At 41.1% G+C, this 27,990-nt stretch overlaps 1 protein-coding gene across 1 annotated transcript in view; it reads left to right on the forward strand.

Annotated features, from left to right (window-relative positions):
- FSHR (follicle stimulating hormone receptor) overlaps positions 1 to 27,990 on the forward strand; it is a 77,277-nt gene that overhangs the window by 28,406 nt on the left and 20,881 nt on the right. The window contains exons 2-4 of the mRNA XM_010073341.1: positions 2,456 to 2,527; positions 24,317 to 24,391; positions 24,771 to 24,845. Of these exons, the coding sequence (XP_010071643.1) occupies positions 2,456 to 2,527; positions 24,317 to 24,391; positions 24,771 to 24,845 (222 nt within the window). The remainder of the gene's footprint in view (positions 1 to 2,455; positions 2,528 to 24,316; positions 24,392 to 24,770; positions 24,846 to 27,990) is intronic.

Consider the following 27,990-nt stretch of genomic DNA (forward strand, 5'->3'; position numbering starts at 1 on the left):
AAGCCTGCTGGGTGTTCCGCGAGGATCCGTTGTACCTGGCTGCAGTCTGAAAGCACCGCCGGAGTTTTGCATGCGTTACGCTGGCTGGGTTTTCAGTGGGGCTTTACAAATGGGCTAATCCAGGTTAGGGCTTTTCTGGAAGCTCTTTAATCCTTCTGACATTTGCATAATGATCTCCATACTGTAATTCTTGTGTGACAGTGTGGTGAAGTTCTTTCTGACTTACCTTAATGATACCAAATTGACTTCATCGTCTTTCAGGACTGAGAACACCATGAATTTCAATGTTTAAAAAAGTGTGGGGCCAGATTCACTCCTGGTGTAATCACCTCTACACCTCTGTAATCATATAATCTCTAGAGCTAAGTGAGGCGTGCACTGACTTTGTCCTACGTAAGTAAATATTAACTCATATTTGGGAATCTAGATGAGGTGGGCAGATTCTGCTAAAGACCTACAATTAAAAAATAGGAACCTTTCACAGTGGTATTCTATCAGAATAATACTTTTTCCATATGACTTTCATTAAAACATGATAATCTCCCATGAAAATTCTAAACTAATCAGCTGTAATAAAGAATAGATGAGGATTGTATGAATACTTTATGTGAACAGTAAGAAAGTCTAAGGTTTTGAGGTATTGTGCTAAAATTTGCACGACTGCACAGCAGGTAGTAGCAGGCTGGCTTCTCATTTGTGTCCTGCTGCAGACCTTAAAATAATAACAGACATGGGCTGAAAGGCAATCCTCAGCAGCCATGCGACACCAGTTCTGAGATGATAAAAATGAGGGATGCTCTAGCAGGCATGCTCACCAAACAAAACTTCCATAGTAATTCAGAAAACAATTAATTTCCATAGGAAAACAGACTAAGAAACTGAATCACAGGGTGATGTTCATGTATGTAGTTTAAAAAAAGAAAAAAATATAGAAAATACCTTTTTTTTTTAACAGCTATCATTCAATACAACTGGTATTATCTGATGTCTTGCTTATTTTACCTGCTTCATGTTTAATACCTGGGAGTTTGAATATGACTTTTATTCTCAGCAGCAAATACAAAAATATAATCGTTCTCCCTACAAATCCCAGTGGGTTTTCTCATGTCTGACCTCGTCTTTCTTGACCTGGCATCTAGTCGCAAGCCTATCACATGAAGCATGTATCTTGATGAGCAGGTTGTGTCAATATATGCAACTGTTTGTGCTCACTACCTATGAGTGATTAAATGTGTGAAAGAAAACCATTACCCTGATAACACCTTATTTCTCCAAGGAGTAGTAGATACTCTACCTTTTATTTGCTGAGCGCCATCAGCATTTCTGTCGTCCTCTGTTTCTTGTGATAAAAGGAGAGGAGTCCAGGTTAACCAAAAGGTTAGTACGATATTTTAAATGCTGCTTTTTTTATAAAGCACACTCTGTGACCTTTAAAAAATGATTACAATTAAATCCACTTTGTGGACCGAGATCACGTTCTAGATCAGGTTATAGCTAGTTTGAAATTTTCTAGATCAGGTTCTAGGTCACTTGAAAGTTCTAGAGCAGGTTCTAGATCACTTTATGGCTCTATATCACTTTGTGGTTCTAGACTATGCTCTAGCTTGCTTGTTGGTTCTAGGTCACTTCCTGTCACAGCTTTGTCAGTTCTGATTCAGGTCACTTACTGACTGGTTCCAGAGAGTAGCTCAAAAGTGTTCAGGACTGCTTCTTGGTTCCAGGACAGGTCCTAGCCCAAGTGATATTTTTAGATCACTTTATGGTTCAAAATAGTATTCTAGTTCACTTTGTGGTTCTAGAGTGGGTTCTAGATCGGGTTCTAGCTCACTTGGAAGTTCTAAATGTGTGATCAAATTGTGTATTCCAAAGTCCTCATTTTGTGCCCCGTTATGAACTCATTTGAAGAGAGACTGAGAAGCAATAAAGGGTATTAAAGCTGCACTGATGGGAGATAGGAGCTGACTCCTCAAATTATCCGTGCAGCAGGTTAAGTCTTATCTCGTGTGAGCACGCGTGTACCACCTCACAACCCTGTGTAAGCAGCTCACCCCGGCCTGGCTCCACAGGGCTGCTTCATCCTGTGCTTGAGCATCTCGCAAAAGAGAGGTCAAGATGAGAAGGACGCTTTCTCCTCCCAGCGCCCAGCAGCGCTGCGCCGAGCGGCTCTGGGCTTCTTACTGAAGCAAACGGGGAAATTGCAGCTACTGAGGGATGGATGCTGTTTCCCCTGAGCAGCTCCGGATGCTGAGCAGCCTGGCGCTGTGCTGTAATTTTGGTCTGGGCAGGCAGTCAGAGTCCCACGAAGGCTTTGAACGTTACAGTTGTGTTGAGACACTGAAGCCTTGGGGCTGGAGAGTCCTTGCAGCAGTGATAAAGGCGTCTCCTGCGCTGAGAGGCTGCCACGCAGCTGCGTGTTGTGAGTAGGGAATAATCACCCCCTTTTCTCTCTTTTCAGGAGATTTGTCCTCACCAAGATGAGAGTCATTCCAAAAGGAGCTTTTGCAGGACTTGGTGACCTAGAGAAAATGTATGTATTGCATCCATATTTGCTACAAAACAACTATTTCACACGAAACAGCAGCTTCTGTTTGCAGCTCCTTATACTGCGTGTGAGCAAGCCCCAATCTCTGAGCTTCATCTAGTCTAATCTTTCTGTTTAAAAAAATTAGGAACTCTTTTTTTAAGACCATGTTACAAAATGCATTGTCACAAATACACTTTTATATCAGTGAGCAGGCAGTCCTCAGTCAAAGGGTTGGGTCAGCATGGAGTGTCATTGCAATTAATAAATAAAGTGCCGTAGCAGAAGATCGTAGGAAATGGATCATCCTGAGAACTTTGTCATAAACTAGGGGAAGATTAGGGAGGAAGGTCCTCCTGTTGATAACAAGGCAGCCAATTCTTTTTTCACTAATGAATAAACAGGGTTGTTTTGTGCATGTTCAGAGTCAGCTAGCAGGATGCACGAGAGAAGTTTCTTACCGGTGATAGGTCTGAAAATCTTAGCACATAAAGGGTGTAAGCATCTAATATCTGTGGATTTTAGTGATAAGCATGGAGAGATAATTATCAGCACCTTTGATGAGCAGATGTATCATACATTTGTTATTATACTATTGTGGATGTATTGCAGCCCTCCACCACTAGGAGGAAAAATCCTTAATAAAGAGTTTCCTGCTATTCTTGGGGAAAATCTATGGGGTAACTGGTGCTAGCACCAGAAATTATAGCTGTCACTGTCCAACCTGAACTATTCAGGGATAGGTGTGATTTTTCTGAATTATTTGATATACGAGCAAATCACAACGTTGTATTTAGAAGCACACCCAGCGCTTGCACTCTGACGGGAGAGGGTCACAAACAGGCTGTTCACCCAAGGGGACTCTGAGTGGGAGGGGGGAAATGCACTTTAACATCAGTGCCTTTTTCAGTGCTGTGAGTGGAACAGCAAAACTGAAAAGGAATCAATTACCAACATTTCTTTGCATCATTTCTACCCTTTTCCCTCATATTCTTGCTCAAGTAAGGGATTTAGCAAGAAGGTGAACCCACCAGAAGGTGTGGTGAGGAAAGGAGAAGGATTTTGAGCCTGGAGAAGTGTGGGTGGATGAAGAACAACCAGTGAATGTGCAACAAGGATTGAAGAGCTGCTGGTCAGCAGCAAGTAGTAAAGCTCACATGGCACCTGGCTTTTTCTGGAGCATGAGATCCATTTCAGAGCATCACCACAGGTTCAAGAGTCTTCTATTGGCACATGGTAAACAGGCTGCCCAGGGAAGTGGTGGAGTCACCATCCCTGGAGGGGTTCAAGAAGCGTGGAGATGTGGTGCTTCAGGGAAAGGTTTAGTGGGTTGGGTGGTGTTGGGTTGACAGTTGGACTTGGTGATCCTTGAGGTCTTTTCCAACCTTAATGATTCTATAATGATTCTATGGTTACAAAGCCTCCACTTTCTACATCCCACTTGTGGATTTGGACCCTCATCACCCCATCAATCACCACTGTCAGCAGCCATTTTTATTGAGAAAACAAAAAGAAAGTTGGGGGTTTTTGGGTTTGTTTGTTTGTTTGGGGTTTTTTGTGGGGGGTTTTTTTGTGGCCAGGAGTTACCAGTTAGGAATGAGATCAGCTCTGCATCACCAGTTTTGCTGGCACTTGTTTCTGCTGAGTCCTGCAGGGTTCCTTTTAGCCTGGACCTGAGGGAAAATCATTGAGCTCTCTGGACTATGAAGTGGGCTGCAAAGTGCATTGTAAACTGCTCCCGTTATCTTTAATTACTCAGAAATCATATGTCAGATACGTATAAAGGTAGCGATTGCATCGAATAGGATGTCTCTAAGTCATGATTTATTGTTAACTAAAAAAATTATATATGGAAATGAACTCAGTTTGAAAATATATTTATATACTAGTAGTACACAGAGAAGAAATGGGGATAGACAGTTTGTAGCAAAACATCCTTGAGAATAAAAGTGTGATAAGTATGTAAATGAGACCAATCAACATCAACAAAGATGCGGTACTTGCAGATGTACAGCAAACAGATAAAATTTGAAATAGCTCGCAAATCCTAAACCTAGCCCATAAAACATTCATCAGAAATATTCATTATAATGTAGGGACCAAAAAAGTATGTAATCAAATGATAGATTTGCGTATAAAAACAGTTTTTGTATGAAAGCCTTTTTAGTCTTGCAAGATCATGCACAGAAAGAAAGATTAAAGCAAACTGTAGTCTATTTAAGGAAAACAGCTATTAATAATGTGATACCTCCATATGGTAAAAAGTGGATAGCTTGATGTATACAAATGAGGTATTTCATTGTAGTGTATGTATGTGCTCACCTAGAACTAAATAGACTAAAAATTAAGAGCGACAATATTTCCTGAGTGTATTACTGAAGAAAACCAGTATCTTATACAGTCTAATGTATCTGTGACTTTTATCATTACTAGATCATTTTCAATTGTGTTTCTGAGAGTAGGGTAGGTTTTAAAGCCCAAAAGTTGCAGGGAATGGTGGTCTTTGGCATCATCCATTTGAGATGGGCCCTCCATGAGAATCTTAACTCTTAATCCAAAGAGGAGGAAGGCTTTTGTATACAGTGACCAAAAATTTCTGGCTTTCAAATAAAAATCATTCAATAGCATTTTTTCAGTGTTCCTGCTTTCTATCTGCATTTTAGTTTCTTCCTAAACACTCAAGCAGCTGAGAGCCTTGAACTTTGCTACAAAATGTAAAATACTTCCAGTCTGACTCTTCCAGTGAGACTCCAGCCATAGTACCCAGAAAAGATCTTCTTTGTTTCCCATTTGGACTGTCCAAGGACTTTCCAGAATGGACACTAGTGACTATGACTTATAATGGAAAAAAGTAGTGTGACCTGGAAACGTCGCCATGGAGCACTCGATCTGTGCTCCCCTGTGAAGCTCCAGTTAGTTATCAAGTCAAAATCTTTTGGTTTTCATCGATTTTGGCAAAATACAGACATTAGGAGAAGAATAAAGTTGTCACTGAGATTCTTTAGCCATTTTGAAGTTTTTTGAAAGAATGAAAGCCCATTTGAACCATCTCTAGCTTGTCATTTTTTTCTCACCCATCTGAATTTCTTCAGGTACTGAAAAGCCATGAAATGTCCATTCTGCAGACTGCCATACAGAGAAATAACTTCCCTGAAGTGTGTGGAGAAAGACCTTCTTTTCTTCTTAGATAAAATGTTTAAAGTTATGACATAAATTGACAGGCTCTAATTATCTGAGTTTTCTCTTGCCAAAGGTGCAGCTTGAATTTTCTTAGAGAAAACTACTCCAGAAACACACAGATCTGTGGAACAGCCTAACCAGCTTATTGCTGGCAGGTCTCCAACTTCTGCAGAGCTCTGGCTTCATGTTATTTTAGCAAAGAGGCGTTCAGGGAAGCAGATTATAAAATCATAGAATAGAATCATTAAGGTTGGAAAAAGACCTCAAGGATCATCAAGGCCAACTGTCAACCCAACACCACCTATGTTTCGTCTACTCCTAGGTCTTGGCCAACTGGAACATGGCAGCTTGTCTGGACTCCTGCTTAACCAGCCTGTTTACACCCCCCAGAACTAGTTAACCCTCCAGTTACTAAACTAAAAACAGCCCCATGCACGCACATACCTGGCAAAATCAATTCAACATGCTGTGCAGCTGCTATGTCATCTTCAACCTGCACTGAAAGGGCTTCATTTGGAGAGACAGTCTGAACCAATATTGAGTCTCCCTTTTTCTCTTGCTAAGTTTCCTTCTGTTACTGCAAGGTAGCAAAGTAGATTTGTGAATGTTGGTCTAACAAGGACATCGTATTTATAGGAAGTTCAGTCTGATTGCTTTACCCTACAGAGGCCAAAGAGGCTTCACATTTGTATCATGAGGCACAATCCCCTTGATAATTCATTGTCAGTTATGTATTCTTTTGAAGTGTTCAAGCTAAACCATAATGCTTTGTTTCCTCATTCACCCTCACATCCAACCTGTTTGTGACCCAAGGAACTTCAGCCATGTGCATGAAATACTTCTTGAACCAGAAGATGTCACAGACAAAAACCCACCGTTATTGGCCCTGTTTTGTGTTTTGGAGTAATAGGATAAGGTTGTTTCTTTAACACTGTTTGTGGCCCAAGGAACTTCAGCCATGTGCATGATATGCTTCTTGAACCAGAAGATGTCACAAAAACCCACCGTTATTGGCCCTGTTTTGTGTTTTGGAGTAATAGGATAAGGTTGTTTCTTTAACAGATTTTGTCAAAGACACATTTTAAAAACATGAACCATGCTATGGTTAACGGAGCTTGATGAGCTAAACCCTTGATGAGCTCTGAAAATCCTGGAAAGCTAAAACTTTGAGGGATGAAGGGATCTGCCAGAGTTGACACTCTTGGAAATTGAAATCTACGGAAGACAGCAGGAGTATATGCACCAGCTGTCTACAGCTTCCTCATGAATTTTTAAAGAAAATAACTCTGAGTATTTACTTAATCACTCAATGCATTTTTTTTTTTTTTTTTTTGCTGAAAGTGTTGAGCCAGTGATGGTTCATATGAAGAAATGCTACTGGCTGTGACCTAGATATACGAGCACCAACTTATTCCAGATACAACAACCAACCTGATGAATGATGCTAAAATCTTTCCTGTTTAACCCTGTGGGCTAAAAGGCAGGTCACACTTTCCTTTGACTTACTTAGATCAGACTGAGTTACATTTTATGTATTATCTAGACTGAGGTGAGGGACTCGGGGACAGTGGAGACCACTCTAGAGTATTTTGAGGCATGTGCTGGGGTACATTGCTGAATCAAGGCGTATCTCTCTTCCTGTGGTTTGGGGAAGGAGCAAAGTTCTTGGCTTGATTGTAAAAGTCTGATCAGGAGAATTTGACATAGTGGGAAGCCTTCACTTTTTTTAGCAAGTTTTAACAACCTGGAAAATTGATGGATTCACTATCCAGACCCTCTTCAGCGGTAGCCATCAAAGCTGCCTGGGCTAGCAAATAGCTAAGGGGTGTCCATCATCCCACGTGCTCCTGAAATCAGTTTCGTTCAGCCCCAGCATGTGATTCTGTAACACTTGGCAGCATACCACCCAGAAAGATGGGAAGGAAAGGGGGAAGGCAGAAATTATGTGATCAGCTAAGGATGATAGCAGTCTGTGTCTTCTGCTATCAAGAAAGCTGGTCAGTATTTTGCAGCTCCTCCGGTTATTCTTGCACAGTGTATCGTGTGCTGCCTCATTTGGTATGTGAAAGGCTGTGATTAAATAAGATCGTTAAAGCTATTTTGAGAAAGTGGTTAGGATTCGGTGTAACCAAGACATTTGGAAATTGGTTCTAGGCAGGAGTTGCTTTCTCTCTTTTGTTGCATCATTTGGATAAATCTCCTATTTATTTTTCTGCAAGAAGCAAAATATGGATTTGCAGGATCTGCTGTGCTATATAGGTTAAATAGTGCATGTTAACAAAAATATTTATTTACATCCCCAAGGTGAAAGGGGGACACGGAGCATTCTGTGTGCCAAAATATGTACTGAATCAGGTGACAATCATGCTTTGGTGATAAATACTCCAGGGTATCTTCTCAAGGTGCAACTCCATGGATATTAAATTCTAATTGACGTTATCAGAAGTTGTGTGTGACATTCAGCATCTTAAGGGCAGGGCATGAAAATAAGTATGCTACTTAATGCATTTAAATGAGTCTAAATATGCATTTTCTCTCAGGGAATGGAGGAGTACAGTTCAAAAACATTAAGGCGAGTAACCAGCATAAGCAAAGAAATTCAAAGTTCAGGCTGTCATCCCAAAGAATAAATGTTTTAATGGTTCTGCTGTTCCGACACGGGGCTTTACCCCTCTGCCTGCCTGTCTGACACCACGTGAGCCATCAGGTACCAGAGCCTGTCCAGCCATGGTGTACTGGTGGTACTGGTGGTGGAGCACTGAGCAACCACAGGAGGATTCATGGCTCCTGTGGGTAGATAGCAAGTCCCAGATGTCCCCATCCCAGCTGACTGTCCACGTTTGACGGTGATCAGTGGTTTGGAAGTGGCTCTTTTCTATACTGGAGAGGGGTTGCTTGCACTTCAGGCCACTGGTTCAACAGCAAAATGGTGTCAGAAAGCTTGTCCTCTGCTGTACGTCCTTAGCCCAACAGCAGCCAGGGTGTCAGTCTTCATTTGCCCATCGCTCCACTCTGCCCTTTGAAATGGGTCCCCACAAATGGGATTTGAGAGGTGAACAGCTATGCGAGCGTCTCCCAGGGGTCCTGTAACGCACCGGCGGCGGAGGAGCTGGGCAGAGCAGTGCCTTGTGCTGCTGCCTCCCTGGGTGGCCGTGAGTGGCTTGGGAACATTTTCTTCTTGAAGGAGTGCTGTTGCTTCAGGTGACCCTTCTGATCCTTTACAGGCATCATCCCTTGTGTGGCAAACTGAAGTGTGTGCTATGGATGCCTTGCTTCAGGTGACCCTTCTGATCCTTTGCAGGCATCATCCCTTGGGTGGCAAACTGAAGTGTGTGCTATGGATGCCTAGGAAGCCTGGCGTGTTCTTAATCCAATTTCTTTCCTGAAAGGAGAAGCTGTGCCTTGTGTTCTAAACATAATAAGTCACGAACAAAGACTAGGTGGCTTTATTATGATCTATAAATGTTTTGCTGCTTCATCACCTGGCATTCTGCTTTTCCCTTTCTTCTCTTCTGCGGGAGAGATCTTACATTTGCAGTTATTGTTGTCATCCCTTGCACAATTACAAGAAATGTCAAGTAGACATTTATTATCCATATCAGCAGCTTGCTGCTGATGTCAAAAAGCAGAGATTTTAATTACAGCTTTGTGATATTTCTGTAAATGTATAACCTGATCTCCATCTTTGCTAATGCTTGGGCAGAACAAAATCACAAATAAAGTAAAAACCCTTAGAAGAAGAAGCTAGGAAATGTAAAATCGGTTCATAGCATCCATATCCACATTTTCTAACTTTTCTATTTAAGAAGTCCCAGAAAATCATGCTAATATTTGCATATTTTAATTGAAACATGTTAGAGTACAAGAAAGGAAGTATCCCATAATTCTTTCTGTGTAGTTTGGTATATTGATGCTTGCTTTCTTTGATAAAATAAATTTAGAAAGGGAATAAAGAAGATGCATTTTGTTATTACTTCCTTTTGTTCAGCAAGAATGAGTTTCATGGTAATGAACTGTTAGCAGAATCCTTATTTGTTAACTGCATTGGTATGAAGCCAACATTAGAGACTAAAATATTTAATGGAAGAATCATCTTGGACATCATTTCAGGTCCCTGCTTTATTTCTAAATGTGGGCTCTGAATTAGCCTCATTTATTCAAAATGAGATTTGAGGGTCAAGTGAACATTTCTAAAAAAAGGTCTCTCAGTCAAAAAATGTCTCCAAATGGCAATGTTAGTAAATATTAAGAAAAGGGTAGAGAACAAACCAGGAAATACTGAGATGAACACATTCATGGCTGCTTTCCACCTGAGGAATCACGGAGCACAAGACTCCTCCATCTGGCAGGAAGACCTTTGATGGGGAATACTGGAGCAGTCTGTGCAGTCAGGTTTAGTACGGGGAGGGTGGACAGGAGTGATTATTCCTGTCCTTTCTAATACTATAACTAGAGGACAGGACTTCAAATTAAATTAGTGAGTGACAAATCAAAAAAAAAAAAAAAAAAACCAACCCTGAAGGTGATACTTCTTCACACATTGCACGGTTCAGCTGGAGAACTATTTGAGACTTTGAGATATGAAGAGTCTCCCTGGTAAAATTTGGGGAAGAAAATGTGTCTCGCCTGCTTGCCTACCAAACACACAGACTTGAGCTGCAAATCATGAAAAAAAGTTGATGAGGTATTCAGGGAGACTTTCTCCATAGGCTTGCCCTGCTCTTGCCCTGTTCCCTGGGCTTCCCCTGCTGCCGCCAGAGCGAGATGCTGGGCTGGGTGGGTTTCAGGTTTGGCGTGCCGTGGTTGTTCATCTGGAGATGTTTGCTTTCTCCAAATCACTCCATTTCAGAAGGCAGCCTCACCCCAGGTCCTTGCGTCAGAGGCACGAAGCCAATTATTGCAACTGAGGAACGTGGTGAGGAGCCTTGGCATTGGCAGTCATCCCGTGGTGCAGAATTAATACCATCATCTTTCTTTTTTTCTCCTGCTTTATGCATACTGAATAGGCTTACATGTTCGATTACTGGCCAACTTGCTGAGATTCATCTCAGGGGCTTTTGGGTGGGTTTTTTGGTTCCAAGAAGGGCCAGAACCAGTGCTGTAAGATAGCTGCCAGCAGTCACTTCTTCAGGCTCCGTCTCTTCCTTCCAAGAGCTTCATTCTATTTGGAAGTAAAGGAAGTTTTAAGTTGTATTTTATTATGAGATTCTTGTACTTTCAAGGTAGAATCAGTGACCTTCTAAGTGTCTTTGTAAATATAGAAGTACATATTTGCTAAGAAACATAAAATAATTCTTATGTTGGCTGAGCAATACGTTTATTAAACTTAACATATGTATATCAGAAAATAAAACAAGAACTCAGAGTTGCTCATTCTGATTACATTGTACATTTTCAAACATAATTCATAGCTCATACATTGCAAAAGGATATCACCGATTTAAATAATTACCTTTTTTTGTTAAAATAAGTACATTCAGTTTTAATATCCCTAAATAATATGTAAATTAAAAATTTCTCTTTTGTGTATTGGTTACATATTAACTCCAACATTTCTGGAAAGAATTTAGAATAAAATACATTGACTTGGAAACAAAGAGAATTGTAAGCACAAGATTAAAACAAAATTAATACAAGTAAGCAGAATTAAAGTCAACAAACTTTTTTTTAAAGAGTTGTAAGGGGATTATTACAAAAGGACTCCTTTTCTTTTGCCGTCTCCTTCTGGATATTTCTAGCTCCTGGGTTTGCTTTAAAAAGTACTGCTATTTAAAAAAAAATAAATTAGGTATTCGAAAGGAAAGCTCTTTCTTTTTTTTTTTTTTTTTTTTTCACCAGAAAACGGGTTTTTATAGGACTTTTTCTATTAATCTTCTGTGTGTATCTGACTGTACCAGTGAGGGAGTGCAAAAGGTGTGACCTACTTGAAATTGTGCCTGATTTGCTCTAAATTGGATTTTCTTCAATATTTATGGTTGCTGCTGCTAAATATTGTTTCTTAGAAAGAGGAAGGCTGGCACCAGATCAGAAATGGTAATTCAATTTCAGGAGGATTTCGGAAACACCTTCCCATATAATTTTATTTAGCTTTTCTGTTTATTTTAGAAATAATGCTAGTGGGATTGGCATGTTGCGATGACGGATTGTTTCCCGTTGCTGTACAAATGCTGATGCAAACCTCAGCTTTTATGGAAAACAAATGTTGAGAGGGAGTCAAGACATTTATTTTCTAAGCAGGAGATGTTGATTCGCTGACAACATTATACTGCACAGCCTTTATTTCTATTATGCCAAATGATTGATGTGGATTTAATAAATACTTTGGTGGCTGATTTGCTCAGTGGAGAGGCAGCTGAGCATTTTCTTGTTATTAGTGAGCTGCATTTTGATTTTTCTAAGACACTGGCTGACCCCAATTCATCCCAGGTGTAAAAGCAGAGATTCGTTGTGCCAGTTGTCTGTTTTGTGACCAAGCCAAGAACAATTTGCTTGCAAAATACTGTGAATATTTTTTTTAATTTCTTGAGCAGGAACATGTTTTACATGAAGAATTCCAGATGTGTGCTTGATCCTTTAAAAATAAGTAAGAGTGGTGTACCTTTTGTTAGTGAACTGCTTAAGGCATGGGAGTATATATAAGTCCATATATACCTGCATATATCCGTATGTGTATGTACGTACATATGCTCAAGAGCACAGAGATTTCCATCTTTATCTGGAAATGCTTATTCTTTCTAGGGTAATTATGAAGTGAAGGTGCTCATGTCTAATCCTTTTGTCAACGTTATCTCTTATTTTGATTAAGATTTTTATGAAGATCTGTTTTTCAGCTTTATTTTTCACATTTTTAAGACTACTTACGCTGTTTTTTCAAGATTTTGGCTTTTTCCATCTGTGCTATGAGAAGGGGCAAGCACTATGCAGTAAGAAGGATTCGCTAATTTATTACTAATTTACTAATTGATTACTCCTGTTGCCAGTTAGATAATACTCTTTAGGAGCACTGGCAGCAGCTGAGCTCTGTGGAGGAAGGGGCATTGGGGACTCCCTCTGTGGGCTAATGAGCATGTTTGCAGGGGAGTAGCTTCGAGGTACTACAAGTGGCAGGAATTTACAGGTCAGAAATGGATACATGCAATTCAGAGGTTGTGATGGGGAGCAGGAAGTAGCCCCAGAAGTGACGAGTGGAGTTTCCCAGGAGGTCTGGGCAGAGCTTACTACTACTCGGTGCAAGCCATTGAGGAACTCCAAACCTTCTCCAAAGGCACTGGATGTCAGGGTAAGGAGGAATGTAAACTCTTCTCAGATTTCTTCTAATACCCTTTGAGATTCTTCTGCTTTAAAGTTAATTATACTTGTTTATATTCTGATAAAAACCACCTTTTTTGATCTTGAAATGCTTTCATTCTTCTTTGGGGCATTTTGTGCAGGGGAACGTCAAGACCTATTGCCTCAAATCTCATGGCTTGATGTCCTATCGTATGGCACTGTCCAGACTGTTTTGTCATTATGTTGTCACTGTGTGCCACGTCTTGGGTCCCCTGATCCCCCAGCCCAAGCCTCTCTTAGGGGACCCAGTGCTGTGTGCCGGGGTGAGCCGAGGCTGAAGGCACAGCTGCCGTGTAGAGGTGATCTCCGGGGGGAACAGAAGAGAGAGCCAAGGGGCAAGCAAATAGATCCCAGTTCAACTGCGTCGTCCGTGTGCCTAGGCATAATTGAAAACACACACTGCTTATTTAAAACTAAGCTTGGTTTTTTGCCTGTGTTTCTTGATAGCAAGACTTAAACGTGCCAAAAAAGTAAAATAGCTTTTCATGAGCCTTCATCTGTCAGTACCGAGGAGCCTGTTTTGTATTCCCAGCACCCCGAGTACCTCTGAATAGCACATTATGTCTTCATCCTACTGTGCTGCCAGGCACTGTGCTTTCAGGGTAAGAGAGGACACGTTAACAACTGAAACAGGCTGCAAAAGGGAGGGGGAAATGGTGTCAGCGATGGGCAATCGCTCTGATCACTTGAGGGAGGACTTTCTAACGGGATCTCAGCTAAGCACTGCATGGACTTCAATCCCAGGAAGCATCTTCCTGTGAACTGGCCAATCTCACCTTATTCCAGGTTTTAGGGATCCTTCCCACACAGGAAGATTGATTTCAGATGTAGCCACATTGATAAAAATCTATGATGTCTTTATTTGTGATTTTGATGATGTGCAGTCAACAGCAGTGTGAGAGTAGGGTGTCTTTTTATCTGTAGATCTAAGGATGTTTCTGGTCTCCATATTTTGTGAATTTGTTTGCAGTCCAGGAAAGTAGCAAAGTTCTCTTTTGCCATGGCTCCTTTTGCTCATAGGAGAGCAAGTGATAGCAGAACAGCGACCATCCTTTGGGGAGCATCGTCCAGGAGCACGCTCCTCCTCTTCTTGGTGCTATTGACTCTCAGTAGCCTTTTGGAAAAAAAAATCTGCAGTGCTTACTCCAGTGCTGACCTTGTCTAATCGTATTGATTGTTAGTAACTGAAGGCTAATTAGGAACCAAGTTGCTATGGTAATTCTTGAGTCGTACATATAAAGAGAAAATTCTGCTAAAACCACTAGCGCATGGCGACTATTAGCATAAACAAATTAAAAAATATAATTCATTCAGATTTATTTCGGAAGATACAATATGCAACAAGTTTTTCCCTTGCTACCCCATTTTCCTCTTTATAGTAATTTTCTTCTTTTATTTGCCTGTTGAGTGAGTCATGCATAATTTTAGGACTACATGACAAAGTAGACTTTGGGTTCTTCTCCACCCCCCCATGCCCCAGCTCACACACAACGTGTCACAACAAGCTTCGTATGACAGAAGAATGACTGAAGCGAAGGTTAACAGGACTTGGAACCCCCCGACTTTTTTAGGTCACTTGTTCACATCCAGTCCACATGTGAGTGCTGGTTTATTTTCACATGGGTGGGCTGATGGCTCGCATACCACGAAACCGTGATCTCAGCTTGTGCCCTCAGGAGATGGTGATTCATTGCAAACCAGGGCTGCTGCAGCTGGCTTTCAGCATTAGCCTCTTTTGGCCAGGCTTTGAAACGGCTCCGCAGCAGCGCTGGTGTCCCAGCGGGTGACCACGCTCCATTGTAGGGCACCGCGGGAAGGTTGGATTGCTTCGGCTGTGCTGTGCCTCACTGGTGGATAAATGGAAGATTTTGCCAGTCACATCTAATAGAGTCTTTTCACCTTCTTTGGAACTAAATGTGACCCAAAGGAGAATCAAGGGCATTCTTCTCTATTTGATGGAGGTCTTCCTTCTCCTCCTTTGGCACCTTACTAACTAGTCACATCACGCACAACAAATCTTAGCTCTCCTAACGAGTCTCCATCTGCACGTCTCTAAGGAGGAGGAGGATATGAGAGTGTGCATCCTGTTGCTGCCCTTCTGGACAGTTTGAATGATGAGGCAAAATGTACCCAGGAGAGTCCCAGGACTGGCTGAGAGATAGGAGTGTGCGGAGTTCAGGTCACATCCAAGTGAACATGAGTTTCTCTGCCCCTTTGTCTTCACTGGATGAATGTCCTTAAATTGACTTGAGCAGCACATAAAGAAAAAAGTTAGCAGAAATGCAGGCACTCTGTAGCACGAATCTCTTTTAACAGGTATCACAAATAAGTGGAGTATTCTCCCCATGTCTTCTTGGGACTTCTGTGCTCACAGAGTTGCATTCATTTAACTGAAAGTGAGATATAAAATTGATTAATAAGAAGTGTGTGTGATTTAAAAGTAAAAAAAAAAAAAAAGTGGGTTTAAATTTATTAGGATCAACCAAATGAAAATAAAATTACTTTAACAATGAAATAGACACATCTGGTTTGGGGCTTTGCGTGGTCCTCAAGTTAAAGAGGTGCCACCGTAGAGACGAGTCCTGAGCCTACCGTTTTGAAGTACCCACTTCATGTTATTAGTAATTTAGCTGCCAGGAAAAACACTAATTAAAAATCCTTGTACTTACCTGCTGCCTAATCAGTTGTCACTGAAGGCTCCCAACTGGACATGGGGCACAAGGGATTCACCTGGGGAATCTCTTCCCCTCCCTGTCTCTTAACCAGAGCCGTCCTGCAAAGCTGTCTTCTAACTTACAGCAAGAATATAATGAAGCCTTATTACCTTTGTGCAGAAAAATGAGGCATGTACCAGTACTGCTGGTTGCTTTCTGTTTGCTGTGCCTTTCTACACGTAAGAAAAATGCATTCCTGACCAAGGATTCAGCCCAAATCCTTGGGGATTTGGGTAACCTCAGGATAGAACATCTTTCAGAGGGAGCTCTGATAATAGTCTGTAATATGTGTTGTGTTTATTTCTTAATTTTCTTGTTAAAATAATCCCAAAATACGTGTTTTGTTTTCAGTCTGATGGAAGAAACAACGTAGCAGTTGCCTTTTAGCTTTTTTTAATTTGGTATTTAACATACACAAAGCATTCTTTAAAATCTGAAAACTAAATTGCTCTCACAGGATTGCCTTCGAGTGCGTTACTTCTGTGTCCTTTTGTGTGTTGAGCTGTGCGCTTTCTAGTGGCAATACTTATTTACAATTACAGGAAAATATGCACTCCTCTAAAATGTGGAGTGTTAATGTAAATACAGCTACAATATACTAAAACCAATGAATTTCTGTGCCTTCTGCTGCAGAGTCTGAAATCTCCTTCAATCTCAACTAAAGTAACAACAGTGATCAGAAACTATGGATTTCATTTTCTTTTTTTATTTTTTTAAGTATATTTCATTATCATGACTTTTCCACATGGTCATTTTTGTGGTTTAGGATCTCTTCAGGATTATTTTTTTTCCCCTTCATCAGTAGTATTTTTTCAAGATATCTTACTGGAAACAAAAAAAGGTTTTGCCAGGCTTGTGTATGCTGTGAAAACACTGTAAGTTCCAGTTTCTCTACATCAATACAGGAAGCCAGACAGAAAAGTACTGTAAGTATATGCAGTGCAGTTAAGCAAAGGCATAGACACAGCAGCTTCTAAGGGAAAAATAATTTTTTTTTTTTATTCAAACCACGTTTCTTCTTTAGCCTCCTTCTTTAAGTGCTGTGCCTGGGGAGGAAGATTCCTCCAACTTTTCCCTTGATTAAGAAGGAAGATCCACTTCAGATAAGGTTTTTTGCATCATCTCTAGCTTTCTATGTCCCCAGTTAGATACAGCCCAGGACAGTGTGGAGGAGAATAGCTCCCAGGGAGATCGAAGTGGTCTTAAGTAGGAGAAACCAATCATTCCCAAGTCACCAGGAAATGCCCTTGAGTTCTCGAGGATTTTGCCTTGTTCCTCCAGAGACTCCTCTGGGGGAATTGGTCCTGAGGGTTCCCCATCAAAGGCCTGAGTGGCTGAGGACTCTTTGTTAAAGCGCTATGACAGCAGAAAGCTTTGGTCTGGCGTTTCCACAAGCCTGAGTTACACGGTAGAGTTGTGGCAGAGACCCTTTGTTCATACACCAGCAACTCCCTTGTAGAGATGTGCAGAAACGCTCCTGCTGGCTGATTTTAGTGAATAAGCTCCATCGTGTGGCCGTGGGTCTATTACTTTTATTGCTTTTATTGGAATATTGTGTGTATATGCACACAAACCTAAAACATATGAATATATTGAATTTTAGCCTGAGTTTTATGACATGTTCCCTTCCCCTTGTTAAGAGTTTCTTACCTGTGGGCAGTCTGCAGTGCTGGACAATGAAGAGGGTTATTTGTGTCAGGGAAACTCAGGTGGAAGCATGTGATTTTCCAAATTTTCACAGTGAAGAATCGTTCAGTTATTTGTCAAATAAGACTCTAGATGTATTGAATCAGTCTCCTCTTTGCTGCCATCACCCACTTGGCAAAAGGGTTGGGGATTGTATGAAATTCCCACGTTTATATACATCATCTCTGCATCCTCCAATATAGAACCTGCAGATTAATGGTAATTTTTTCTGCTTCTGGTAGCACAGTGTCGCAATCAGATAAACAGCCCTCGTTGCACACTTGCTTTGTAAAGCTTTTGACTTAGTAGCTTCTTGTTGGTGCTTGTGTTTTTGCTTTCAGTCTGTTACAAGGCAGAGGTTTGGATTTGAATTTGGAAGCATAAAAGAATATCCTTTTCCCAGGTAGGTTATATTTGAGGGCTCCAGTCATGCAAATATTTATGCAGTGGGGTCTTGGCTGAACCTGGAGCCGAAGCTCAGGGATAAGAGTTTGTAGGGTCAAGGCCTGAATGAGACACAAACCACAGAAATGCTAAGTAGTTTTTATGGAAGGGAAGAATGAATGCAATTAGAAAAGAAGACAGAAGGAAATCACTTGAAAGATGTAGTGGATGGTGTTAGCAGCTGCAAGATAATGTCTGTATTTGTAATTGTGTTTAACATCAGGCAATGCTCATATTTTTCTCATGATGGGTCAAGTCACAGCGGTTTATTTTTGGTGAAATAGGTGTGACATACTGCATGATTTGCTCTGGTGACTACTCAGAGTCCTCTCATAAGCCTGGGGAGACTTTTAATGCCAGAACTGAGAAGGAAGAGGGATTTTTTTTTAAATTTTTTTTTCTTTTTTTAGAATTTTTCTTCTTAGCTAAAAAGTTTAATTGTGTCTGTCTGAGGCCCTTGCTGATCTGGATCTTCCCCATTTCTGTAGTGCGTCAGAATTAGTAATGAACTGTCCCCCAGAGGCCTCTCGTGCATGTGTGCTTCCTTAAGCATCCCAGAACTGTGCGCTGAAGTCTCTGGGAATATCTGCTTCAAGATGCTCTGTTTGGAAAGGCTCTCACTAGACTTTGGCTCCTGGAAGCCACACGTTCTCCCAATCCAAGACAGCCTACCTATTGACTTTTCCCCAGAAATTATTTTCCCCGTTTCCTCAGTCAGCCATGCTCCTGAATTATTATCACAGAAGTAAGCTCCTCACCTGCCCAGGTCATCTTAATAAAAATATTCATCATTAGCTGGCTATGAAAGCCAAGAGAGGAGTAATAAAAGATAAGTGGCAATAAATGCTGTTAGCCTGTTTCTGTGGAAGGAGTTATGACGTGGGCATGAAGCTTGCATCAGCATCTCTGAACTGGGAGGTCCCTTCCTCAGCTGAACAACCCTCTTTGTCTGCCAGTGTGGTCTCAAGATCCTCTGGAGCCCATCGTGTCTGAGAAAAAAATGAGTGTCATTTCCAGGGTGGGTGTGTTTGGGTTTTTTTAGAGACATTTTCTGCCTTCCCTACAAGCTTTCATAGCCAAAGGTAAAATTGAGTGATGCCCGATGGCAGGGGGCAGCGGGTACTTCTGCCCCAGCGGCTGGAGGGCACCACGTTATAAACCCCATCTCTCTGTGCTGCCTGCGTGGGGCCAAACCGTTTCCTCCAAAGACCCAGTCCTTGCTTGTGTGACTTTACAAAGCTTCACGCTTTTCCGGCTTTGCTGGCAATAAACTAAAACTAGTATAATCCATGCCCTTAGTGCCAGGGTGTGAGAAGATACCCATCCCCCCCAACTGTACTGATTATAAAATCAATTCTTATAATGATGTGGCTTCTGCTGCTGGATCCGGTCTTTATCAGTTCCAATTCTGCAGACTAATCGCATGCTTTTTCACATTAGAGAGACCAATTTAAAACTGTTACATGGACAATTAATTTGATGCAACCAAACTCTCCACAGACTTTCATCTGGATTGCTGGCATGGTGCTAAAGCACTCATAGCAATAAAATCCCCTTTGCTCCCGTCTGCTGTGCGGAAATTTGCATTTTATTTTTTCCCATGCCCGCATTGATTTATTTGAAAATATGGTGTTGTGCCCTTTGGAGAAGAGAGGAAGACACAGTATTGGTGCCTCCTGATAATCTCCTTCAAAGACCTACAGATACACTATTTTGCTCTGAGTGTGAAATCACTATTAATGCTTAGTTGGTTCAATGGGTCTGCCACTTACTTAGTCAGGTCAGTATAACATGTGTTTATATCTTCAGCCAAGTAAAGAGATGATGAGAAGAGTCAGTGCTTGAATTTGCTTTTGAAATGTCAATAACTGTTAAGATATATTAGCTTCTGTCTCCCTGGCGTTCAATAAATCATCATAGGGAGACAAGTTTTTCATGTCCACAATGAAAGTGGCAGGAGAAGGTGCCAACTATCTATTTTTAAAAGGTCAAAAGTCTCTAATAAGTTTAAGAAAAATAGCTTTTCTTTTGTAACCTGTTTAAATCAATGTAGTAGCATTTTGCTGTCATTTCAGATGGAAGTTTTCAAAAGGAGATTTCAGGTTGTCTTGTTTCAGATCAGACTGGAAGAAATAAGAAATAAGAGCTCTTCCATCATCAACATGGAGACAAAGGTGGTAGCCAGGTGTTTGATTTTTCAGCTCAGACGCATCCCAGGCTGTTCCCACAGATGCTCACCCAGTGAACACTGTGCAGGATCTGCCTGCGTGACACCACACTGCTGCTAATTCCATAAACTGTGGCATCGGTCAAACCACCAAGGAAAACTAGCAAATTGCTCTAAAAGAGGGCAGGGTGGCTGGAGAGGGGGGAAATCCCCCTTCACACCTTGTGCCATAGCTGTGGGCAAGGTGCACGCACCAAACAAATGCATGAGAAACCTCCACAAACAGGGCGGGCTCCTCTGCTAGCCTGCTTCAGGAAGATGAAACACAGCAATCCATCGATCTCTCATTCATTGTGGTCATCGTACAGCCAAGCCCACCAGCTGGGCACCAGTTGCTCTATGTCATTTTTGCTGCTGGTGTTACGAGGTCTTCATGCTCGAGAGCATACCTCCTTGGGCACCATGTAAGGGACGGATGCTGTGATCTGCCTCTAAGCTGTTGTTCTGCCACGCGTATGGTTTGCTCTTCTTTTGACACAAGTTTCCACTTATCCATGTGAAACTTCTAGATCTGTACATATACACGCATCTGTTCTGCCACGTGTATGGTTTGCCCTTCTTTTGCCACAAGTTTCCACTTACTCATCCATGTTAAACTTCTAGATCTGTACATATACACGCATACATACACAGATATTTGTTTTAAATAGGCACGTTTTTTAGCAGAGGAAAAATGACCCTGTCCCTCTCTGTGTGCCCTGCTGTGAGCCTGAAAAGAATTCTTATCATAAAAGACATAGAAATGTGTCTGTGTGTCCCACTGTGAGCCTGAAAGGAATTCTTATCATAAAAGACATAGAAATGTCCAGTCTTTTATTCTTTTCATTATTTTGAAATGTGAGGCCGCTTGTCTGCAAGACCATTAGTTTGTGAGTTTAATATCGTCTTGCTTTTGATGTAAGACTTTGCTTAGTCTAAGAGACTTTTTCAGTAGAGGACTACAAAGAAACTGCTCTGAATTATAAATTCCGTGGTGTGTGCATGCAGTGGAAACCAAGCTTAGCAGATGCCTAAGTGCTTTGCAGCCACTGGGTGGTTTGGGGTTTTGGAGCTTTGGGGTTTTTTTTTAACAAATTGCCACTGATTGTTTTGCATGCCACCTATTCAAGGGCTTGCATGCATCAGAAATAATGCTCCGATTGCCATCTGGATTTGCCATGATAGCTAGCAGTAGAGCTGATAGTATTGTTCATTGCAAACAAACAACATACTAACAGTCCCATCTTCTCTCCTGATGACACATAATAAGATATGCATTATGAGCAATCATCTGGTTGTGTGTATTTATACTGTAAGACAAATCACTTGCACAAATACTGGCCAGCAATCCCCTTTTTTCTGTTTGTAGGTATTACGTGCTCTCCTCTACAGAGGATCTGAGTCTCCTGAGTCAGTCGTTTGATACGAGCGGCAGTGGTTTGTACTTTTACTGCCAGAGTTACCTGTACCCCAGAGAGTGTTCTTTGCATTTTCTGTGAGCGGGGTGTGCTTTTTTTGCCAGGCACGAATAAATTTTTCACACAAATTATGCAACCAAAACACAGACTAGTGCTGCCTGTTGTTCACAGCGTGTGACTGATCTCCTAAATTGAATATTTTGGTTTTAGTTTATCTTTCTTACGTGAATGACAGCCCGTAACAGGCATATGGACACCCCAAAGGACGAGAATAGCAATGGCCTTCTGTCAGAACACAGCACTGGAGAATGATGATGAGTCAGGTCACCACCAACAGGATTTTCTGGAGAAAGTGTAGCAGAGGACGCACAACTCATTGCGGGGAACAGAAAGTCTTGTCCTTTCCTCTTACCCCCTGCAATCCCCTGAACACAGAGGGTGAAGCCCAGCACCAGAAGGGTTAGTGCCTTCTGCCACTGACAAGTTTCCTTTCTGTTCCCTTGATTTGCCTTGAGAGGCTCACAAGGCTGCAGTAGTTGTTTTCCTGAGCTGAAAGATAGCAAAAGTAATTTTAAATTGATATATTTTCATTACCTTTAAAAAAAAAAGTGACTCTCATCTTTGTGCCTGTGAATATTAGAATGAAATCCAAGTCATCCCCCCAATCTCTGAAATACCTCCCTCATATGAGTGTTCTTTTAAAAACTTAAACTTTTAAAAACTTAATCTTGTAAAAAACAGTTTAAAGATTCCTATCTTCCTACCTCTTTCATTCCTTCCCTAACCATTCATTCTCCAAGCCTTTCAAAGCACCGTGGCTTGCTCACGCCCTACTTTTAACCAGATCTGTATCTTCCATTTCTTGAACCAAAACAAAGCCTATAACCCATCATGCTCTTAGGAAGCCAAAACACTCTCCTGATGCAGAAACATTCGGGTTTAAGCATTCCCTTAAATGAAGTATACAGTCCAAGTTGTTCCAAAGTTAGATAGCAGATTGGATCGTCAAAAATTATTACCCTCGACAGCCCTATCTGTTGGGTGAGGTCAACACTATATTGTGGTTTCTTAATAAACTTTTTTTTTTTTTGCCTGTATAAGGCCAACAAATCTGCAACGTTTTTCCATGAGCTGTTTAGTGACATGAAATTTCTTGGTAGTAAATATTCTGCTTTTTCTGTGATTATTTTTTTTTTTTTCTCCTGAACTGATCTTTAGATTGTAGGGAATGGCAAATATACTGCTGACCACCCAAAAAAGAACATGAGCAAACCCAAACCGAATCTTAGAAAGTCTGAGACACCTCCCATGTTAAATCTTCTAGACTGGGGTTAAGCGAGTGAATTGTGCTGTCATACAAATACAGAGGAACCTGTTCAGGTGTGAGCTGGTGGTTCGGCACTGCTGGACAAACCCAGTTCTCACAGCACCCTACCAAGCACTGATTGGCAGTCCTCATGTACTTTTATTTTCTTATTCTCCAGGCAGTATTGAGCTCCCAGAGCAGAGGAGAGCTGGGTTTCTTCTGAAAAACTTTGAGGAAACAGGAGGGAGAGCTTCTTATTAAAATAAAACATATCAAACCACTGAGGGGGTTTTTAAAGCAGAAGAAGTCAGATGAGCAACTTCTTTTGCGAGTCTTTTGTTTATCTTAAATGGGCAGGTAATTTGTTAGGTACAGGTCAGTTGTTAGAAGGAAGCGGAATACTTTTTATATTACTTACAATAATTTTTGTGATTATTTTTGTTCAAATCTATTTGCAACCAATATAATTTCAAAAGAAAAAATACCCAGGACCAAGTGCTGGCTGATTTGCAGTCTGACTATTTATCCAGGGCTTCATTCCAAAGATGTGCACAGTGACCTTGCTGTTAAAATCCAATAGATCATGACACTATCACCGAGTTATATCTGTATTACAAATTTTACTTTCTACAGCTGACCTCAGCCTGGTAAATAGGATTTTTGCCCCATTTCTATGGTAGTAGGGAATCTTTACCTCCACTTTCCAGCATAAGGGATGTAATCAGGAGAGTTTGCACTGCAGTAATTACCCCTTGATTCAGCAGAAGAACTCCTGAGCTCCAAATTATAACAGAGCCTGAGCCATCTCTCTGCCATCCCACAGATTAAGGGACCAAAAAAATAGATATATATATCCTGGAAATGTGTTCTGGTGTGTTGATAACATAAAATTGGCCATTTTTGTTCTGCAGTTCTGGCTGGAAGTGAACGTTAATTGTATTACAGAAGAGATCAAATAGGATTTTCTCCAAGGTTTGGAAGACTTCAAGTTCGTGTTCTCCAGCTCCTGCTAATAAGGATGTGTCTGCTGGTGGCTTAGTTTTAATCTCTGTAATTTACATCGGGTCAAGACAGCAGCATGTCCTGCTGCTGAAGCTGTGTCATATTTCTTGGGAACTTTTTAGCTGTCTTCTCTATTTCAGTCACCTTTCACCCCCCCTTTTCTCCACCAAGTTAAAAGCTTTCATTAAATCTCTGTCTGTAATTAGGGATGTCAGAGATCCAATAGCCAAGGATGGATGGGTCCTGCCTTCAGGACACAGGGAATGGTGACAGCAGGAGGTGTGGGACTGCCATTACAGACAGTCTTCAGCCTCAGAAGATGTCTGTTCCTGACTGTTGGGCTTGGTGGCACCTCATCGGTGTTTTGGGGGTCTGTTTTCATATCTGATATCCACTCTATTTTTAAAATTCATCAGTAATCTAGGAAGAAGTTCCTTGTGAATATTTCACTTGTCCATTCTCTCTTCCACCATGACATGAAATATCTTGACTTCTAAATTATTTTTTCAGAGAGATCTCACAGAATGACGCCTTGGAGGTCATAGAAGCAAATGTGTTTTTCAACCTTCCCAAACTACATGAAATGTAAGTAATGAGCAATCAAAATTCAAAGGAGACAATTATAAAGATTCATTATATGCAAGTATCGAAGGGTTTGCCGTTTGGTTCAGGTAAGCTCTAAAGAATTCATAGCGGTAAAGGAACATCTGAAATCTCCCTTTGCCTTTTCCATCTTCTTATCTAACTGTCCCTTTCTTTCCCTGGTCAGCCTGAAACTCATCCTCAAACCACAGTGGATATCAAAGGGTGGTGGGTTCTGCCGGTCTATTTGAAATCATGCAGATCTTCCGCTGTCAAAAAGAAAATCTCACTGTACAGCACCACCACCTCATGGGGCAATCACAGATACTTCAAGATCAATATATTGATATAATTCCTCTGCTGTTTCATTTTCTCTTTGCAGAAGAATTGAGAAGGCCAACAACCTCGTGTACATTGATCAGGATGCCTTCCAACACCTTCCAAGCCTCAGATATTTGTAAGATCTTTTGTTCGTTGCCAGTACTGTAGTAATTTTGAATGCTGAGCACTTTTGGCAATAAGACAGGGTAGTGCCCTCTCTCCCCCTGCTAGCTGCACATTGTCATCCACATTTTCATCCCCAGGCCTGCACACAGCCCTCAGAAAAGCTGGAGATAATACCCTTCGTGGAGTGTTCCCACGCATAAGGTCTTTGAGCCTTTCTAAGCAACGGGTTGAAACTGAGAGATGAGAAAAGGAGCTGGGCCTTTTTTCTGTCTATAAAAACAACTTTAGGTTGAAATTCCTCCTGAGAGCTTTGGGACAAAGTCTCTCTCATGTGTCTTTGCTACAGCTCTGCCTTCTGTTATAGTTCATACAAATGGTATTAAGCATCCAAATTCTCTTTTCTTTAGCAGTGGCAGTGCTATAGCGATGGTTTTCATTGATGTGAGATGATTAAAACCTTAGACTACAAACGTATTGGTGTACAGTATAACTTTATTTCATTAGCTAACCTCATCAAAGAATGCCACTTGCACAACTGTGGTTGCCACATCTGCTCCCATGGGGCTGCCATCACAATTCAGTGATAATTGAATTAATCCTTAAAATAAACTCTTACCCAAAAATAGTTTCATAGCTGTTAGCACGTGATCTTAACATGACTAATAATCTCTCCTCTGCATAAAACCCCAATGAAATCCAACGAGCTCTGCTTAAAAGCAATTGTTTTTAATGGCCATAGCTTAAATGAGCTCCCCCAATGGTCTTTGCTGAACAGTGGCGTGTACAGCAGGACATTAGTTTAATTTTATATGTCCATCCACTGAGCACGTATGCCTAATCTCGTTTTCCTTACTTACGCAAGAAGCCTTACTCATCCAAGAAGCATGATCATGATTTCTACATTTGGGTACCTAAGAGTAAGTGTTTAATTGTCTGGCTGGATATTTCTTGAAAATGGGACGAAATCAGCTCGGTGGTCTAATAAGCATAGCTCCCAGTAAGCTAATGTGTGTTTAAGGTCTCTGAAAATCCCTAGTATCTAGCAGATTCTGAGCTCAAAATTCACAAAAGGCACTGGTTTGAATTTGAACTTGAAGATTTGAGACTTAGGGTTTGAACTTTAAGAGGTAAGGTGAATTTAGCGCTAAACAAACCATTGTAGTTTAAACCCTTATTGAACTGGAATACGTGGTTAGAGTTATGGTAGGACTGTCGTTCTGCCCAGTATTTTTCTCTTGGTGGTAGGGAGATAAAGCTTTAAATTTGCATTGCCACAAGGAGAAATCATATGCATCTTTCCTTTGGTTTCAAGCCTGAGTCATTCAGCAGTGACTGCTGGCTTTGAGTAATTCTGGCTACCTATGAACAAAACACAGCACTTGTTTATCCCCTGTAAAATCCCCAGAACAAGCCGCTGTGGGTAATAACAGTTGTCAGGTGTACAGATGGTTAGAAAAAATGGGAGCACTTTTATCTCTTCCAAAATTGAAGAACAAGAAGAACATATGTGCACACAGTAACGAACACACTAATTACAGTGATTTTCAAATCTGGGACATACAAACTGTAGGTTGTGAGAAAAAGGTAAATCCCCACTTTAAATATCTGAAGAACTGTAAGTTTTTCTCTTCGCTTTAGTGAATGCTCCCTCTTTTGAACATCTGCCATTCCATGCTCCCATGCATGTTGGCTCAACGACACGGACATGCTACCGGTATAAAAATTCAGCTGCAGCAGCTCTGCTATGAGCTATAGAAGCAGCAGACTAAAAATATAGAGGATCACTTGTCTAACACCGTTCCCTACTCCTCTTTGTCTAGTTCTACTCTCTGGCTGAATTCAGAGGAAAATACGTTTTGGGTACTTTTGAAGGTACTCTCTCTTGTGGGCACACAGGACTGGAAGAGACTCCGCAGACTACTGTCTCCCATTTCTTCTTGGCTCCACTCCACAAAAACAAAGGAAAGAAAAATGATTACAAAAAATGCAATGCTAAAAAAAAAAAAAATGCAACGCTAAAAAGAAAATACAATGCTAAAAAAAATGCACTGCTGAAATACTCTAAAACTTTTAGAAAAGTGCAACCCTAACTTTCTCACCAGTCTTTTAGGAGCGGTGAAGAGAATTGTTAATTGGTCTTCTTGGATACATGCCAAAGAGACAGACTGCTTCAAAATGGTAACTTATTGACCTTTTCATGGGTACAAGATTATTTATCTGGCTCTCATTAAGGAGAGCTGTGACATTATCTGTTTAATAATGTAGTGATGGCTTTTCAAACCTATTTTCTTTCCAAAATTAGCTCTCCTGTGTAATCTGTGTGTTCTGTTTTTTTTTTTTTTTTTACAGTGAATGTGTCCATGTCCTGTATTAAGCAATCTCAGCTCAAAATAGAAAGATTTAAATGTAACACTCCTTTTTTGAGGGCGTACAGCTGGATTGTTGGAGGGGAGGGGAAACGTAGGTCACAAAAATGTGTGTTTTATCTGCAAAATAGTTTGTACTGTGGAGAGCAGACCCCAACTCCAGAGTCTTGCAGCTCCAAGAGTTGACTCTTCAATATAAAGAAGAGATGCTCTTTTCCTTCCTTTTGCACGGCAGCCTCATGGTTAAAGACCTTGCCGCAGAAGCGGGTGTTGTGGATTATAGGCTTGGCTTAGCCTGCAAGGCTGGGACACATGAGTCAGAGGAATCTCTTGCTGGAGTCAGGCTCACGTGCAGTATAAAGTAAGCAGCATGATTAAGGGACAGAAAAATAATGTTTCCTGAGTGATGTTGTATTTATTTTTGCCTACCTTGGGTTTGCAGTTTAGCACATACCCTGTGAACTGTGGTGAACTGTGTTCCCACTTTTGTCAGAGTAGCTCCTACCAATTCCGTGTTAAAACGAGCAGGCGTGTTGCTATATCTGCAGATAAGCAGCCAGAATCTTCCCGGAATTCGTTTTTGAGATTTTTTTTTTTTTTCCTCTGCTGATTGTGGCATTATGTTTTCTTAAGTGCTGACTCTCCTGAGCCTTTTCAGAAAGGCAATTAATGTTTTGGAAAGCAGCCACCAGCCATCCGAAAACCAGGTTCTTACCCAGCTGTTTATGCATGGTGAGGGGGGACTTGGTTATAACACAGATTAAAGAGGACACTTGTTTAAAGGGAGGC

The sequence above is a fragment of the Pterocles gutturalis genome, unplaced genomic scaffold (assembly GCF_000699245.1).
Source record: "Pterocles gutturalis isolate BGI_N339 unplaced genomic scaffold, ASM69924v1 scaffold9657, whole genome shotgun sequence".
Lineage (NCBI taxonomy): Eukaryota > Metazoa > Chordata > Aves > Pterocliformes > Pteroclidae > Pterocles > Pterocles gutturalis.